We start from the raw sequence: 12,983 nt of genomic DNA, 5'->3' as shown, positions 1-12,983 counted from the left end.
TGCAGAACTAACTGACTAAAATATCTTCTCATGCTTGTTTTCTGCTAATTATCTGGTTTTTCCTTTTAACTGATATACTGTAACTCACACTGATATAAAAATTATACATTTTAAAAGGTATATTGCAGCTGCAAATTCGAGACTTTTCAGATCACTGCAAGATAGGGATTCAATTATCAGTAGATTGAGTCCAGAGTCTTTCTGACCATATTTCACAGCTACAATAAACATGTTCACTTGTAATAATTACACAAGATACCGATCTTGATTGGGTAATTATGCAATAAGAAGGAACAAAAGTTGCCTTAAAGAACTCTGCAACCAGTGAATATTTTCACTTCGTTCCTTTCTTTTGAGCCACAATGAAGAAGTTGTTGTGGGTCTTTTGTCTGTACGTTTTTTGTCTCCGTGGTTGTCAGAGCAGTGAGATGAATGGAAGGGTGGACTTCATGCTTCTTGCAGGGCCTCTGACAAAGCAGGTGGTCAGAAGCTCAGACAGAAGCATAAATGATGCCTTTGACTGCAGTCATCTCGTTCCTCCTGGCTCTAAGCAGTACTTTGAGTACCTGCAGAGCAGAGGGGTGACCCACTTCAAAGTACCGCTGTCATGGGCTCAACTTCTTCCTACAGGCCACCCCAGCCAGCCCCAGCAGGCTGTGGTTAGATGTTACCAGACCCTGCTGAAACAGCTGCTGGAAGCAGGTCTTCAGCCTCTGGTCATCCTTCATGGATGGACAGTTCCAGAGTCTCTGCAATCAAGGTATGGAGGCTGGGAGAGCCAGGAGCTGGCACAGATGTTTCAGCAGTATGCAGAGTTTGCCTTCCAAGAGTTTGCACCACTTGCACACTCATGGTTGACACTGGATGGTGTTTGGCATGACGGGCAGCCTGCACATGCTCCCAGTTTTCTGCAGAACTTCCTTCAACTAAACAAGAACATTTACCAGATGTACCATCAGCGCTTTCCTGACAAAGGTGAGTTAGAAGAAAAAGAGACAATTAAGATGAGATACTAAGCAAATAGAGTAAAAATCAGAAGTAAGAAATCTTGAGAAATTTCTCCAAAACATTCCTTAAAATAAGCTATTTTAAAAATGTTGCTGAGAAATCAGATGCAAAGGCTTTTACAAAAGGAGTTTTTAATTTCACCTTTAAAAACACAAAATCAGTATTTTGAGAAAACTGCTAAAAAAATAAGCATTTTAAAAATCAAGTTTGATTGGAAACTACTATCAAAAGGTAAATAAAACAAACAAAAATAAATGACCATTAAATGTCATATTTGCTGTTTTCCAGTTCTCATATATGTCAAGAAGTTACATTTTGGTGTCATAAAATAAACACATAGATGTGTATTTTAGGCGTTTTTGTAATATTACACAACACATCAGATTTTCTGTATGTCTTAAGAAGTTAAAATACTGTTAAAAATACCACCTGTTAAAAATACTTTATGGCCAACTGATACTGAAAGCCTTCAAAACATTATTTATCAGACATATTACCGTCATGATTATCTCAGCAGCAATTGAATTCACTAAAATAATCTTGTATGTATGTCACTGTACAGTTTGACCCAACAAGCCATTTTTACAGCAGACATTTTATATTAAAATAAATATTAAAAAAAGATTTAAATGCTTCTACATTTACAGGAAGACGTCTGTCAATTGGGTTGAGAGCAACAGATATGACTTCCCTCTCCCACATTAAAGATTCAACAGCAGTAAGTTAAATACTCTATTTCATTATGTATGTAAACATTATGTATACCTTAAGCTTTAATTAAGACCAAGTCCCTTTATTGTTAAAATTGAAAAGAAAATCAATCTGAAAATAACAACGAGACATGCTTATTTGCCCAGAGCTATTAGAAATATGCGAAGCTTTTTGAGGGTACAGGGAGAATCACCTTTACCCTTGAATTGGAGATTAGCTTGCCTAGATAAGATAATCATACACAGCTTGGATCAGCAACCCAACCCAACAGCCCGATTAAATTCCAAGTGATCTTTCTTCATCACACACCCTTTCACCTTGTTGTCATATGCCCACATTCTGCTCATCAGATTTTTCTTGAGCCTAAACCATGAGCCTGATCACAGTTGTTCGATCACTGTATGAAACACTGCTCAGCCTGCATGAAGACTCAAGCAACAGCGCATAAAGAAAGTGGGGGGTGGCTGTAGCTCAGGTGGCAGAGCAGGTCAGCCACTAATCAGAAGGTCGGTGGTTCGATCCCAGGCTGCATCCTGGCTGCATCCTGGCTGCATGCCAAATATCCTTGGGCAAGATACTAACCCCGTGTTTGCCTACTGGTGGTGGTCAGAGGGCCCGGTGGCGCCTGTGTCCGGCAGCCTCGCCTCTGTCAGTGTGCCCCAGGGCAGCTGTGGCTACAATGTAGCTTGCTATCGCCAGTGTGTGACTGGGTGAATGACTGAATGTAGTGTAAAGCGCTTTGGGGTCCTATGGACTAGAAAAGCGCTATACAAATGCAGGCCATTTACCAAAGTGAGTTCTCTGTCCAAGATCTAGATGCCTCATATATCAGGGGGGACCAAAGGAATTGGGGTAAAATGACATGCTGTTAAATCCAAACTCTTATTGCCTGGTAGGCCAGTTAAAGCTTGTGATTTAACCAAATCAAAAGCTTGTTGATGTTGCTTAGCATCTCTGAGGCTACAATCCAAGGCTTAAGATATGATATTGTGTGGTTTCTTTATAAGAGATGTAGTTGCAATGCAATGAAAAAAGATGGAAAATAACATCACATTTATTCTTCTCATGGAGGGCTGTGTGAGGCAGATAGGATTTTACTCTGAACCCAGTGCCAGATACTTGAACAAGAAAGCGACAGCTCAGAGTAGGCTGTATCACCGTTTGAAGCATACTTCCCCTGGTTTGCGTGTTTGGTGGTTGTGAACAGCGCTGTCCTGTTTTCCTGTTTCATATTTCTGCATGGTATTAATGCTACTTTCAGAAATGGCTATCTCTGGTTTGTGCACTTTGAATATTTTCTCAAACATGGTTGCCTGTTTTCCGTTTGATGTAACGAGAGGACCACATGTTTGGTGGTTGTGGGTTGCAATGTGCTATTTTCATGTTTAATGCTATGTAAATAAAAAATTATATTTCAACCTAATTTGGTATGGTTGAAAATGAATTGATACGGTTTTAGCAATGTGTTAAAGGTCCACAGTTTGAGAGAAATTTCTGTGACAGTTCATAAAACATAATCCATGCCAAATTAATTATACTGAACTGTCTATTGTGGTCTATTGTGGTGACTCACAAAAGAAGCTTTACATTCATTTATATGACAAATTGACAATTTTTTTAATAGACATTTTTATAATAATAATGGATTGGATTTATATAGCACTTTTCAAGGGACCCAAAGCACTTTACAATGCCACTGTTCATTCACACACTGGTGGAGGGAGCTACGGTTGTAGCCACAGCTGCCCTGGGGGAGACTGACAGAAGCGAGGCTGCCATATCGCACCATCGGCCCCTCTGGCCAACACCAGTAGGGTAAAGTGTCTTGCCCAAGGACACAACGACCAGGACAGAGAGCCCAGGGATCGAACCGGCGACCTTCCGGTTACAGATGCGCTTCCCAACCCCCTGAGCCACGGTCGCCCCATAAATTTTTTTTAAAACAATGATGTTCTGGCACTTTGTGTTTCACATGACTACGTAATGGTGTATTTTTGAAACAATAGTAGTGTGTTATATATACATCAAAGAGTATCACATACAGTTTATTTTTTGATCAAGAGGCTTGAGTGTAATGGTATGCCGTTGTGTATCTTCTATTTTTAATAGATGGATTTCTTGTCGGTGCACATTGAATATAACTGTGTTATCTCCTCAAATTTTGAAAACGAGCTAAGGAGGATACAGGTAGAGTAAACACATGATGAAAAAATTCCTAGCTTTTCAGATTTTGCATTACTGTTAAACTGCTGCATCTGCATATTCTGTAACACTGTAGATGTCCATTGGGAACTTGCCTATCCTGCTGTACAAGATGACTGCTCATGACTGTTCCCAGAGTAATTATCAGGTTCTTGGAAATTTTTTAAATGGTAAATACAATTATATTTTATGCTGTTATTTTCCATTAAATTACCAATGAATATGAAGAGCTATACAACTAAATTTGTATTTACAGATATATAGCATATAATCTCAAAAAGTTAATTCTGTTCATCTGGATGTAGAGTTTTCAGTTGGAGTAACGTTTCATCACTCATCCAAGTGACTTCTTCAGTCTTAACTGCATGCAGGTTTCCCCAACCTTATAAAGAGTACATTTGCATACTGACTGAAACTAGCACCGGTGACTAAAAGTGGACAGTGAGGTTTCCTAGCCCCATGAGCTTTCATAAATATGACAGTGATTTGCCATACAAACTTTTGCGTCTGACTGGAGGTAGATGAAGTGTATTACACTTAAACCAGAAGATGAAGTTAATATCGTATAATATGTGGAACTGTTAAGAGATATTAACACCAAAACAATGACCAGCGCCACTGAAACCAGTGCTCACACTGGTAATCATGGAAAAATAAAAAAAATATTATGTCAAATAAAGAAATCCTCTGGTATTTACTGAAGAAAAAACACATTAATATAACATTAGTCAACACTGTAAAAATTGACAATACTGCTCTCATAAAAGTGGAAGAGTTATCAAGTGAAAGTGATGAGTGTCATGTCATCATATTATGAGCCAGTAAAGTGCTAATAGAAAATGTTGGACCACAGTCAATGCTTTCTGCATAACTGTTATGACAGATGCATTGTACCAAGAATATTGGGTTAAATGAAGAAAGTGTTTGCACTGTAGATTTTAGTTGACTAAAATTTCTTTTGGTAACCCAAGTATTAGCAAATATAAGCAAATATTATGACCCATTTTATTAGGATACACCATCCTAATCTGATATTACATAATGTATTATAACATTACATTCTATACTATTAAATTCTGCATTTTGTCCTCAATTGAGCTGCCAAATGTACAAATAGGGCGGGTAAAATAAGTACTGAACACATTACCAAGTGTGTTTCTAAGTAAATATATTTCTAAAGGTGTTGTTAACATGACATTCTCACCAGACGTCTGTAGCAACCCATCCAAAGGGAATGCATTTTTTATTTCTTTATACTTACTGTTTTATAACTGACAAGACTTAACTGTTTCTTGACCACAACACAGTCCTGATGGACAATGGCCTGAATATTGTGGGGTGTGACATGAAGGACGTGTTAGGCAAGCTGGACATGGAAGATGCTCTTGTCAAGTAAGAGTTCATTTTCTGATTCACATATATTGTTATTCTATTTTTTTTTAAGTTCACGTGTGATATTTATGTCTTTTTATTTTCTGAAAGTCATGCAGGTTCACACCACACCAGGGTGACAGGGTTAAGAAACAGTTATCAGACTGTGTGGGATAAATTTAAGTCCCAGACCACAGCAGAACGAGATCTTTTCCTTCAGGAATCATTCCCCTCTGGCTTCCAGTGGGCCACCTCCAGCGTATCCTTTAAGACTGAAGGTGGCTGGTCAGAAGGTGGGAAAGGAGAGACTATTTGGGACCGGTTTGGTCATGAGGGCTTGGCCTTTGCAAATCAGACAGCTGACCTAGCTTGCGACAGTTACCGTAAGGTAGATTATGATGTCTACCTTCTGCGAGGTCTTCAGGTCGACACCTACCAGTTTTCCATCTCTTGGGCCCGTATTTTCCCCACAGGGTACCGACAGAGCCAATCAGAAAAAGGAGCTCAATACTATGACCAGCTGATAAATGCTCTCGTTGCATCTGGCATACAACCCATTGTCACTCTGTACCACTGGGATCTGCCTCAAGCACTCCAGAATTATGGTGGATGGACCAATGCCTCCATTGTAGAGGCCTTCAAAGACTATGCAGACTTCTGCTTCTCCAGGTTTGGAGACAGAGTCAAGATCTGGAACACATTCAATAGTCCCTGGGTAGTGAGCCATGCCGGGTATGGTACTGGTGTGCATGCCCCAGGAGTAAAGGACTATGTGGAATCTTCCTATCAGGTGACAGTGATGTTATTAGAATACTGTAATTAATCACTTTATTACAAGTGTAATTATTGCACTAATGTACTTAACATTTGATTTTGCATTATCAGGTCACTCACAATATTCTCAAGTCCCATGCCGAGGCCTGGCATGTCTATAATGACAATTACAGGAAAACACAAGGAGGAAAAGTGGGCATTGCCTTGAACTCTGACTGGGCTGAGCCCAGTGACCCTGCTAAACCTGAAGACGTAGCAGCTGCAGACCGTTACCTGCAGTTTATGCTGGGCTGGTTTGCACATCCCATATTTGTAGACGGAGATTATCCTGCAATACTCAAAGATCAGGTGGAACAGAAGAAAACAGCATGCCCTGACTCTGTACCAGCAAAGCTCCCAGTTTTCACTCCCACAGAGAGCAAGAGGATACTTGGTACTGCTGACTTTTTTGGTTTAAATCACTATACTTCTCGGCTGGTCAGCAACAGTGATGGTGGGTGCACCCCTGGTCCTGACGGTGTGGGTGACTTCCATGCAACTGTGGACCCCACATGGAGTTCCACAGCTTCTGACTGGATCTATCCTGTTCCTTGGGGACTTAGAAGGCTCCTGAACTACATTGCAACAGAATACCTGAGTGCTAACAAATTACCTGTATACATAACAGGAAATGGGATGCCAACAGATTACAGTGTTGACAGTCTCACTGACACCAGCAGAATGGACTATATGAAAAGTTACATCAATGAGGCCCTGAAAGGTTAGTGTTGGAGATTTCCCCAATTTGAAGGCACATTTTTTTTTAGAGAGAGAGTTAAAATAATTCAAATATTAATTTTGTTTTTGTTTGTTCATTTTGTAGCAACACTCACAGATGGAGTGGATGTGCAGCGATTCACAGTGCAGTCACTCATGGATGGATTTGAGGCAAACCAAGGCTACAGCCAAAGATTTGGTCTTCACTATGTCAACTTTGAAGTGGGATCCAGACCAAGGACCCCAAAGCAATCTGCATATTTGTACGCTGAGATTATCGAGCAAAACGGTTTCAGTTCACAAAAAAGTAAGAAGTTTAAAGCTGCAGAAAGGCCATTAACTCGACGTTTAGCTGCTTTACCACCCTCAGAAGTTCCATCTCAGGCAAAGGTAGTTTGGGAGAAATTCTCTTCACAGTCAAACTTTGATAGAAAAATGTACCATTATGGCACTTTTCCTGAGGGCTTCAGTTGGGGAATTTCTTCGTCGGCCTACCAAATTGAAGGTGGCTGGAATGCTGATGGCAAAGGTCCTAGTATATGGGATACATTCACTCAGACAACTAACACTATTCCTGATAATGCAAACGGCAATGTAGCCTGTGACAGTTACAACAGACTTAATGAAGATCTCTACATGCTGCGGGCTCTGAGGGTGAAGTCATACAGATTCTCTTTGTCCTGGTCCAGGATCTTTCCTGATGGCACACGTAAGTCCCTCAACCAGAAAGGTGTTGACTACTACAACAGACTCATTGATGGTCTTATAGCGTACAATATCGAACCCATGGTAACACTGTACCACTGGGACCTTCCTGAAGCTTTGCAAAAGGTCAGTGGCTGGGAAAGTGCAGAGATGATAGACATTTTTAATGACTATTGCGACTTCTGCTTTGCTACATTTGGTGACAGAGTGAAATTCTGGATAACCATTAACCAGCCTCAGACAATTGCATGGTCTGGATATGGACTTGGAAATATGCCACCAAATGTTAAGGACCCAGGATATAGACCATACATAGTTGCACACAACCTCATTAAAGCCCATGCCAAGGCCTACCATACATATGATGACAAGTATCGCCAGTCTCAGGGTGGTCTAATCTCCATAGCCCTCAATGCTGATTGGGCTGAACCTAAAGATGTCAGCGTTCGCCGTGAAGTGGTGGCTGCTGACCGGGCGATGCAGTTCCAACTGGGATGGTTTGCACATCCTATTTTTAAGAATGGTGACTATCCTGATGCACTGAAGTGGCAAGTTGGGAACAAAAGTGAAATCCAAGGTCTTCCACAGTCAAGACTTCCTTCCTTTACTGAAGAAGAAAAGAACTTCATCAAGGGAACTGCTGACGTATTCTGTGTAAATCATTACACTACAAAGATTGTAAGCCATGTTACAGCTCGGCTTAGCCCTGCGTCTTATGAATATGACTGGGACTTCAAGGAAGAAGAGGAAAATGATTCACCAACTACAGCCATTCCTAACCAAAAAGTTGTGGCCTGGGGCTTGAGGCGACTCCTCAACTGGATAAAGGAGGAGTATGGTGATCCAGAGATTTATATTACTGAGAACGGAGTTGCTACAGAAGCACAGACAACTTGGGATGATTCTGCCAGAGTGTTTTTTTACAAGGCCTATATTGATGAGGCTCTGAAAGGTATACTGTCAAAGTGATTTTATTAGCTACATTGCACGATCATTATAAGTATTTTTAATGTACCTAATTTTTTTGTGCGCTTGTTTACATTACAGCCTATAAAGTTGATGGTGTGACTGTGAAAGGATACACTGCAACCTCTCTAATGGATTCTTTTGAGTGGCTTAATGGGTACAACGTTGGATTTGGCCTGCACCACGTGGACTTCAGTAACCCAAATCGGTCAAGAACACCCAAGTACTCAGCTCATTTCTATTATAACATCATAAAGGATAATGGTTTCCCATTGCCAGATGATGAGAAGGTACTTTATGGACATTTTCAAGATGATTTCATTTGGAGTACTGCCACAGCATCATACCAGGTACCCTAGATAAGGCCACTGCACATATATTGCAATGCTTACTCTATTTTCATTCGTTTCAAATTACTGTTTTATACTTATTCCTTTCAGATTGAAGGAGGGTGGAGAGCTGATGGAAAAGGTCTCAGTATTTGGGACAAGTTTGCTCACACTCATCTCCGAATCTCCAATGATGACAATGGGGACATAGCTTGTGACAGTTACAATAAAGTAGAAGAGGATGTTGCCATATTAAAGCAACTCAAGGTGACCCATTATCGATTCTCCATATCATGGTCAAGGGTCCTTCCTGATGGTACCACCAACTACATTAATGAGGCTGGACTCAATTACTACCACAGACTGGTGGATGCACTGATTGCTGCAAACATTCAGCCTCATGTATGTATAATTACAGCTAAAAGAACTGTACTAGAATTGGTAAATTCAATAACGTCAGTAAACCCTTTCCCTTTGCTTTCAGGTCACTCTGTACCACTGGGACCTTCCACAAGCCCTGCAGGATATTGGGGGATGGGAAAATGACACTATTGTTACCAAATTCAGAGATTATGCTGACTTCATCTTTGACAGACTTGGCCACAAAGTGAAATTTTGGATAACTATTAACGAACCCTACAATGTAGCCATGATAGGACATGGTTATGGAGTAGGTGCCCCAGGTGAGCTTTATGCTTTAGTATTCCTGGTTGTCTGCTTTATTTAACAAATAGGAATAGTACTGTTACTGAACATGCAAAACTGTATATAAGGACATCAAAAGTGTTCAAAACAAAATGTACTGTTTCAAACATCAAACAATATGTCTTCTGTAAAAACAACAGAGCAATCCTTGACCAAACCCTCAACAACAAAAAATATAAAGAGGCTGCAAATGTGTCTGTTTGTCTCCAGGGATCAGTTTCCGACCAGGTACTCTGCCCTACGTTGTTGGTCACAACCTGCTTAAAGCTCATGCTGAGGCCTGGCATATTTACAATGACAAGTACAGGGCCAAACAGAATGGAATTATCTCCATCACAATTAACTCTGACTGGTCTGAACCCAGAAATCCTTATAAGCAGGAGGACTATGATGCTGCAATACGCGCCATTCAGGTACACCAGTTCTTCTTATATTTTAAAGCAATATGTCATAGTGGTTATTTCAAGTGTCTTTTGTGTGTCTTTTTGTGCAGTTCTACATTGGCTGGTTTGCCCATCCTGTATATAATGGCGACTACAATGACATAATGAAGACAGTCATTCGTGAGCGAAGCCTTGCTGCTGGTCTGTCAGAATCTAGGTATTCAAAAAGTACATTTAGGCCCCAAAAGGAAAAAAAAATTGCTATAAAGCAATTAAAAGCAGCAGGACATTTTCACTTTTTTTGTTGTTTGGTCCTTTTTTCAACAACCACATAACCTGTTGGTTTCACTTCCATTTTCCAGGCTGCCTGAGTTCACTCCGGAGGAGGTTAAAAGAATTAAAGGCACTTATGATTATTTTGGGTTCAACTATTACACCACTGTCCTAACATTCCCTGTGGACTATAAGAACCTTCAGCACTATGATGGAGACAAGTAAGCAAACGTTAGATAAATATTAATAGAGTAATCTTTCATTTTTCTTCTAATAAAAGAAACCAACAGATTTAGCACAGCTGACTTTGTTCTCTGCTGTGGCCGTTTACTGAAATGTGAAACTTATTTCATTGTTTTATTCAAACTCAAAAATCTAACCTTTTTGATCTTCACAGGGGTGCAGGGTCAACTGTTGATCTCACCTGGCTGGATTCAGGTTCAGGCTGGCTGAAAGTCACACCATTTGGATTCCGCAGAATACTTAATTTTATCAAGGAGGAATATGGAAATCCACCAATTATTATCACTGAGAATGGCATCTCAGAGCGGGGCACTGTTGATCTAAATGATACTCACAGGAGCCACTACTACGAAAAATACATCAACCAGGCGTTAAAAGGTATGAAAAATTTATCTTTAAATCTATTTAGGACCAGCACAGTTAGAGAAGAAGGCTATAAATATGTCTCAGATAAAATGTGGCTGTTTTCTTTTTTCTTTTGTGGAAACATTAAGAAACTAGATTTTAAGTGCAAAAAAGTTAACTTATCTCTTTTCTCTTCCCAGCTTACTTACTAGATGGTGTAGACATCCGTGGCTACACAGCTTGGTCACTGATGGACAACTTTGAGTGGGCTAAAGGCTTTTCAGAGAGATTTGGGTTTTTTTACGTGAATCATTCAGACCCTAATATTTCTCGAGTAGCTAAGAAATCTGTTTCCGACTACTCTAAAATCATAACCTGCAATGGATTCCCTCACCCTGCGTCAGGACATGAGTGCTTGAATCCTGTGGAAGGTAAATTGACACCATGGATTGTAAATAGTACGTAAAAGATAAGTACGTGGCCACCCTACTGTAAACATAAATATTTAAAGTCTATGTTTAGTTGTATCAGTTCAGCATTATGGCTATTACCAACTTGGTACTTTAAAGTCAGAACACAATATATTTGTGTGGGAAGTTTTCAGCTAATGCTAACCAGCCAGGCTGGCTCTCCATTGACACAGTTACATTGCTAAAAACTGCAAAATGCATTAAAGTTAAGAGAAGTGGAATTCCCACCTAACAAGGTGCTTCCACAGTGCAAAAGCAAGCCTTTTAGGACACCTAAACTGGACAGCTGCAATACGATATGCAGTTCCATGATCAGAAGGAACAGGGATACTGAGGGGGTCCTAAATATCTATTCCTGCATACAAGCATTTTGTAAGTTGAGCTTAAGCATTATAGCAGAGTTGAGCTTGTGTATTGTATGAATGCAGATCATTTAGACAGATGTAAGATGTTTGCAAGTGTGTTAGTTTACAGCACTAGCTTACTAACAAATAGCTAAAATTAGCATGATAATTAGACAAGGTGCAAAAATAATGCTCTGACATAGTGAAAGCGAATGTTTTCATTTTGTTAGTGTCTTTCTTACCAGCTCACAGACACCTGCTACTTAGAGGTGTATAGACATGCAAGAAACCTTGTTGTAAATAATAGCATTAAAAGTGCTCAGAATACTGAGAACAAAATTCAGAGGTCCAGTTCAGTTGCTAGCAGAGTGCTAGCAACTGTAGTTGTAGTCAAACCTGCTACACCACACCAAATAAATTTAAACCTTAATGCAATTTCTGTGGAGGAATTCTAACAACAGGTAAAATAGGGCTTTGATTTACAGTTACTGCCTGCAAATGTTAAAAAATAATACGAAAACTTTGGTTTCTGTGTCTTTTCTGCAGAAACAGCTGCACCACCAATCACTGACAACAATGCCACTGTGAGGTTCCTTGGTATGGAGCTCTCTGTCCGCAATGCTGAGACCGGACTTAATGTCACATTTGCTCTTCTGATTGTTGCAATGTTTGGAGCTGTTTGTGCATCATTTTGCTTCTTTAAGTCAAAAAATCAGATTTGTAAAAGTGGAAAAACATTCTAATTGCAGATAACTTGACATATTATTAAAGCCCTCATATTGACAGATGCATTTTAATTGCAGGTATATAAATTATTTCTTTTCCTCTTCTATAATGTTGCTGTCACTGTCAAGGTTAAACTACAATTTTAAATCATTTTTAAAAATGATCTGTGGTCCGTTTAGTTTGAGATACCACGTAAGCGTACATGTAAAAATATGTTTGTGTGTTTTGGGACTAATTGAGTAAAATATTTCTTCATTTGCTGTTTAGTATCAGACTTTCAGACTTCTACATATAGGACTGACCTGCAAAAGCTTATTACCTGCTGTATTAGTCAACAAAGCCAAGTATTTTCTGTTAAAAATCATCAGTTTGTCAGCCAGGGTGGATTAGTTTGTCTATATGGCTGTAAAATGGGTTTAAAAAGTGCTATTTAGAATATTATGTTGTTTCTTCAACTTTCTGTTCTCAGAAAGCTTTTTAAAAATGGAGTGTAGGTATCACCTAATTCCTCTAGAGGTCACTGGCTGTCTAGATTAGATTAGATAGAACTTTATTAATCCCTCGGGTGGGTTCCTCTGGGAAATTCGATTTCCAAAAAGCACAGCACCGACAGAAGTTTCAGAGTTACAGAATATATATATATATATATATATATATATATATATATATATA

The 12,983-nt window shown here is 39.6% G+C and overlaps 1 protein-coding gene across 1 annotated transcript; it reads left to right on the top strand.

Moving 5' to 3' along the window:
* The first annotated feature begins 329 nt into the window (after window positions 1-329).
* Window positions 330-12,374, top strand: LOC146557234 (lactase/phlorizin hydrolase-like). The gene is made up of 17 exons (XM_085249235.1): window positions 330-975; window positions 1,656-1,726; window positions 3,829-3,906; window positions 3,998-4,091; window positions 5,229-5,313; window positions 5,404-6,082; window positions 6,178-6,826; window positions 6,929-8,479; window positions 8,575-8,843; window positions 8,934-9,224; window positions 9,307-9,505; window positions 9,738-9,940; window positions 10,021-10,127; window positions 10,273-10,404; window positions 10,581-10,804; window positions 10,972-11,202; window positions 12,132-12,374. Exons 1-17 carry the CDS (start codon window positions 363-365, stop codon window positions 12,326-12,328), a joined length of 5,673 nt encoding a protein of 1,890 aa, XP_085105361.1. The 5' UTR covers window positions 330-362; the 3' UTR covers window positions 12,329-12,374.
* Window positions 12,375-12,983: the final 609 nt, after the last annotated feature.

Source organism: Mchenga conophoros, linkage group LG16 (genome assembly GCF_057382185.1).
Source record: "Mchenga conophoros isolate Kocher_MC1m ecotype Shallow Benthic linkage group LG16, M_conophoros_male_GT1.1, whole genome shotgun sequence".
Taxonomy (NCBI): Eukaryota; Metazoa; Chordata; class Actinopteri; order Cichliformes; family Cichlidae; genus Mchenga; species Mchenga conophoros.
This window is presented reverse-complemented; position numbering and strand designations above follow the sequence as displayed.